Source organism: Rosa chinensis, chromosome 3 (assembly GCF_002994745.2).
Source record: "Rosa chinensis cultivar Old Blush chromosome 3, RchiOBHm-V2, whole genome shotgun sequence".
NCBI classification, from domain to species: domain Eukaryota; kingdom Viridiplantae; phylum Streptophyta; class Magnoliopsida; order Rosales; family Rosaceae; genus Rosa; species Rosa chinensis.
In genome coordinates, this window is record NC_037090.1 from 45,588,658 (window position 1) to 45,594,263 (window position 5,606).

The 5,606-nt window shown below is 37.6% G+C and overlaps 1 protein-coding gene across 1 annotated transcript; it reads right to left on the reverse strand.

Moving 5' to 3' along the window:
* Positions 1–3,525: 3,525 nt before the first annotated feature.
* Positions 3,526–4,528, reverse strand: LOC121052329. The gene is made up of 2 exons (XM_040517066.1): positions 4,117–4,528; positions 3,526–3,911 (listed from the first exon to the last, which is right to left on the reverse strand). The coding sequence occupies exons 1-2, from the start codon at positions 4,526–4,528 to the stop codon at positions 3,526–3,528; spliced, it is 798 nt and encodes a 265-aa protein (XP_040373000.1).
* Positions 4,529–5,606: the final 1,078 nt, after the last annotated feature.

Here is a 5,606-nt window from a genome sequence, read left to right on the forward strand (position 1 = left end):
TACGACGTTTACGTTCTTCTCCTTGACGTCTATAAACACGCAAAGCCTAACTGCTTTGGCGGACCCTGCCACGCACAAAAGTGGAGGAATCCAAGCACTTAGGTCATCTGCGTTCTTCAATTGTCGCCAAAATCCTGAAAACAAAAAAAAGAAGAAAAAGTATTTAGAACAATTTTCAGATATACATAAATACTTGTACGACATTAAAAAAAGAGAGGTGACGTCATGAAAAAGAGAGAGGAATATAAATATATATATATATATAGCATGATCTATTAATTCCATTACTCATCCTTTGATCATTCCTTTTTTCATATGCCATGACGTAATTGTTTTTTTCTTCCGACATTGCACTATATATATATATATATATATATGGGAAAAAAATACAAACAGTACCCAGATTATAGGCCACTAATAACTTTCGTACCTCAACTTCAAAAACTATCATTTTGGTACCTGGACTTTTCACCCCGACCCAAGATTCATACCTGGGATCCACTTTGCCGTTAACGGTGTTAAATTTACAAGGGTAAATCTGTCATTTCACTGTTCATCTCTCTTACCATGGTACTGTTCATTTTTTTTTTCTTCCTGAGGAGAGAAATAAAAAAAAAAAAATAAAAAAAAAAAATAAAAAAAAAATAAAAAAAAAAAGAACAGTACCATGGTAAGAGAGATGAACAGTGAAATGACAGATTTACCCTTGTAAATTTAACACCGTTAACGGCAAAGTGGACGGCATGTATGAATGTTAGGTCGTGTTAGATAATCTGGGTACCATTGTGATAGTTTTTGAAGTTGAGGTACGAAAGTTATTAGTAGCCCGTAATTCAGGTACTGTTTGTAAGTTTTTCCCTATATATATATATATATCCAAAGGGGAACATGCTCTCAACTCAGACCAAAAAAAAAACACGAATCATGCTTTGAAAAAAAAAGAAAAAAGATTTGAAATGGATGTGCTCATGTCAGAAGGTGGAATGGATAACGTCAAGGCACATGCAATTTATCAAGACACATGTAATCATGGATGAATCATGCTTTGATTGTTATCGGAAAAAAAATAAAAAAAAATAAAAAATAAAAATCATGCTCATATAGCCATGTTCATGTGAGAAGATCTGTTCATGTGCATATGGAAATATCAATTATGCTCTGGATGAATCACGCTTTGGTTTTTATCGGAAAAAAAACAAAGGAGCATGCTATGGGCTGCACGTGCAGGGGTGGAATCAAGGCTAACGTCATACATATATGATTATAGTATGTTCATATGTCAGAAGGTATGCTTAGAGCAAGTGCAGCGGTTGTGTATTGACCGGGCACCACCTCAGCAATCTTATTTGTTAACTGGGCAAGTGCCCATTTTCCCCTCCACCGGGCCAGTTTTAACAGGGCAGTAATTGACTTTTTTTGACCAAGGGCAAGAAAAATTTCAAGCCCATGCCTTTTGTCTTGCCCAGGCTTGGCCGGCTGCCAGCTCGGCCCGCAGCAAAACGTGACTGACGTCACAGGAGGCCGCACAGAAGGAGACGCGAAAGAGAGAGGGCGTGAAGAGCACGGACGAATGGGGGAGCGCCACCTGTTGAAGGAACATCTGATTCGGTTTTTTGTCGCGTTGCGACAATTAATGATGATAGTGGGCACACGTGTTTGAGAGCCGTTGGCTGCTTTGGGAATTTGAACCCAAGGTCAACAAATCTGGGCCGACCAAGCCAACAGTAAAAATGGATCTGACGGCTAGGAATTAATATGAATGTAATATAGGTAACGGTAAGAAAACGGGCAGAAAAAAATATGTAAAAAATTCTAAAAAACATACAAAAACTATAAAAACCTACAATTTTTTCTAACATCTCACACCCAAAATACTAGAGTTCATAGTTACACATTCCTCCTCTTCATATAGCTCTCATCATCCATATTTTTCATTATCCACTATGGCCGAACAAAAGGGAAACACACGTCCAGTGGCTGGACAAGAAGGAGATCAAAGTGAAGATACCCAAGATAAAAGGAAATGGACGGATGAGGAAGATGTTCAATTGTGCAAGTCTTGGAAAGTTGTAGGCCGATGTCCGGTTGTGGGCACAAATCAGAAAAAAAAACTCGAATTATGGTTGCGTGTGAAGCGACACTTTAACGCAAATTGGCCCAAGAGCCAATCAGCCCAATCTTTGCAGGGAAGGTGGAAAATTTTGAAAATTGAACTCTTTGAGTGGCATTGTGCATTAAGGCAAGCGAAAAATTGGTACAAGAGCGGTTCAAATGCGGTTGATGAAGTATGTATTTATTGATAAATCATTTAATTTGTTGATACATTATAGTAAAATATTACATGACAAATAATGTAGTAATTATAATATCATTTTAATTGTAATAATTGTTTTTCGTTATAATTAAAATAATTAGTTGATAAATAATGATGTAATTACCCCTCTATTTATATTTGTACTTATTGAGTTTTATTGTAAAACGGTGAGATACATTCTTATTAAAATTATGAACTTTATATTTTTTGATAAATCATTTAATTTGTTGATACATTATAGTAAAATATGTCTTGATAAATAATGTAGTAATTATAATATCGTTTTAATTGTAATAATTTTTTTCGTTATAATTAAAATAATTAGTTGATAAATAATGATGTAATTACAACGATATTTATATTTGTACTTTTTGATTTTTATTGTAAAACGGTGAGATACTTTCTTATTAAAATTATGACATTTATATTTGTACTTACTGATTTTTAACGCAAAACGGTGAGATAATTAAATCATTTAAAATTATGACCTTTATAAGAGATGACCCTTCATAATAGCGTTTATATTTGTACTAACTGAATTTTTTATTGTTTTTTTTTAATTACGTAGCAAGATGAAGCACATAAATTGTGGCATGCCGGGATGAAGAGAAAAACTGGGAAGGCCAAAAGACACAATTTTCAGAGCTTTGATAGTTATGCTGTTGTGGAGAGCTTTGCACAATTTAAAGACATCCCTAGTCATACATCCGGAGGAACATCAAATGTAGGAAGTCAACATACACACACACAACCAATTGCTGAAAATTCCCCCATCAACTTGGACATGGATGTAGATGAGGTAATTGCAGGTGAAACTGCAGATCCTAATGTGAGGCCTCAAGGAAGGAAGGCTATGAAAGAAGCAATACGGAAAGGAAAGAAGGCAACGAAAGATCAAAGTCCTTTGTCAAGCAGTCTCGACAGTATAGCGAACAACCAAATAGAGGAAACCAAGGGCAAGAAAAAACTCGATGACGAATTCGCTCGAAGTCTCCAAGTGGAAGAGAAAAGAGCATATATCCCTCTTGCAAATCGAAATACGAAAAGAGCAACTCCTATTTCAAGAAAATGCAAGATCGAATTAAAGAGAGGGAAGAGCGTATTATGGAGATTGATACAAGTAAAATGACGCTAAATAAAAAGCGTTATTGGTCAAGAAAACAAAAAAAAGATAGCGGAGAAAGAAGATCTTGACGAGCAGCCACCACCTTCTATGGGTGGATACTATCCGCAACCCAATTTTGGTGGAAACATCTTTCGACATCCTTCCTGTACCCCTCTTGAGCCTGGAAAAACTTCAGATCCTTGGGTCGTGTAGGCCTTGGAATTGATTTCACGAAAGTCGCCCATTGCGGATAGATACCATCAGCGAGATAGTACCCTAAATTGTGAATCCTGTTATTCGCTTGAAATTGGATCCGAGGGGCTCGACCAGCAGTGAGCTCGTCAAACAACGGGGACTTAGCAAGGACGTTGAGGTCGTTGTATGATCCAGGCATTCCAAAGAAGGCATGCCATATCCATGTGTCATAAGAAGCAACTGCTTCGAGGATGATAGTGGGCACACGTTTTCGACCGCTGTATTCTCCAGCCCAACCTGTTGGGGAATTCTTCCATTGCTAGTGCATGCAGTCGATGCTTCCAATCATCCCAGGAAAGCCCTTCTCTCAGCTTTGGCGAGAAGTCTTCTGAGGTCGGCCGGATTAGGAGCCTGGAGGTATTCTGCCGAGTACAGATTAACGATTCCTCTTGTAAATCGTTTCAGAGCCTCAATGGAGGTAGATTTCGACAATACTCAGCACATTGATCTGCCCCGGCACCATAAGCAAGCATTCTTAAGGAACATGTCAGCTTTTGCTGGGGAAGTAGTCTGACTTTGCCTGCAGCATCTGATTTCTGGAAAAAGTACGGGTCATAGCAACAAAGGTCACTGGAGATGTGGTTGAACACATTGTGACTCATCCTGTACCGTGTCTGGAATAACTCTTCACTGAAAACTGGACGCTCCACAAAGTAATCTTCCATCATGTTTTTCCCTCTTGATTCCCTAAATCGCTCTTCATTCGGTGCACGCCCTGGTTGAGAACCCCGACATCGTGATCCGGAGGAAGCTTTAGCTTCAGTGATTGATGCTACCACAAGAGCATTAGTCGTACACAGCTCTTCAAGATCTTCATCTCGAGATTGTCGATACCTAGCCCACAATCTCTTCATTGAAATGAGGGAAGGAGAGGAAACGTGTTGGATCTAGAGAATATGAAAACGAATGAGATTTGTGAATATCAACTTGTGAGGAATGGTGTGCTGCCTCTTGCTCAATTTATTTACAATTTTCACATAAAACGTGATCATACTTCGAGGACACGTGTCCACTCCTGGTTCGACGTAATCTGATCCGAAATTTTAGATAAGATTACATCAACAATAACCGTTAGATTGAATAGTATGCAAATGATCTGGTCCGTTCAAAAATTGTCGGTTGTGTCTTCACTCATTTCAAGGAAATTTGTCCGTTGTGCCTTCACTTATTTCAAGATAAATTGTCGGTGGCTCATAATTTGTCCGTTGTGCTTTCACTCATTTCAAGATAAATTGTCGGTGGCTCATAATTTGTCCACCGAAAAATATTTTTGAAAAAAGTAAATTGCATAATTATCCATAAATATTCATTATTATCATTAAATATATTTAATCTCTTAAAAAAAAAACAATTTTAATTCCGATAAACAGTTAAAAAAGAACAGTAAATTTAAACAGTGAAATCCACTTGTGAACAGTGAGTGTGAACAGTAAAAAAGTGAACAGTGTTGGTCCGGCAAGAAAAACAATGGGTGTATACCCATATCCAATGGCAGTGAATAGTAACTTGACTTCTCGACTTTGCATTTTCTTGACTACGGGTGAACTTGCTCTTAATGATGGAAAGGTCAAGCAAGTTTCTTTGCCAAAAAGGACCAACAAGAACACAAATCGCCAGGCTATGAAAAAAAAAATATATATATATATCAAAAGAAGATTGAGAGCCGTACCTTAGTCTTTTATGTTTTAAAGGCACATAAAGCCCCAGGCAGGGAAGTAGCAGCAAGCCCTGTCAGAAGAAAAAAAATAAATAAGTCAGGCTGCATCCATCTAAATTCCCACAGAAGGATGAAGAAACAAGCAAAATAAATCACCTTTAATTGCTTGATGATCTCCTGCAACACCAAAGACAAAAGGGCAACGAAGTGAGCTAGTAGCCAAGTCACTTCTGTTCAAAATACAAAGGAGGCCGTCCTTTTATATTAAAAGGCTA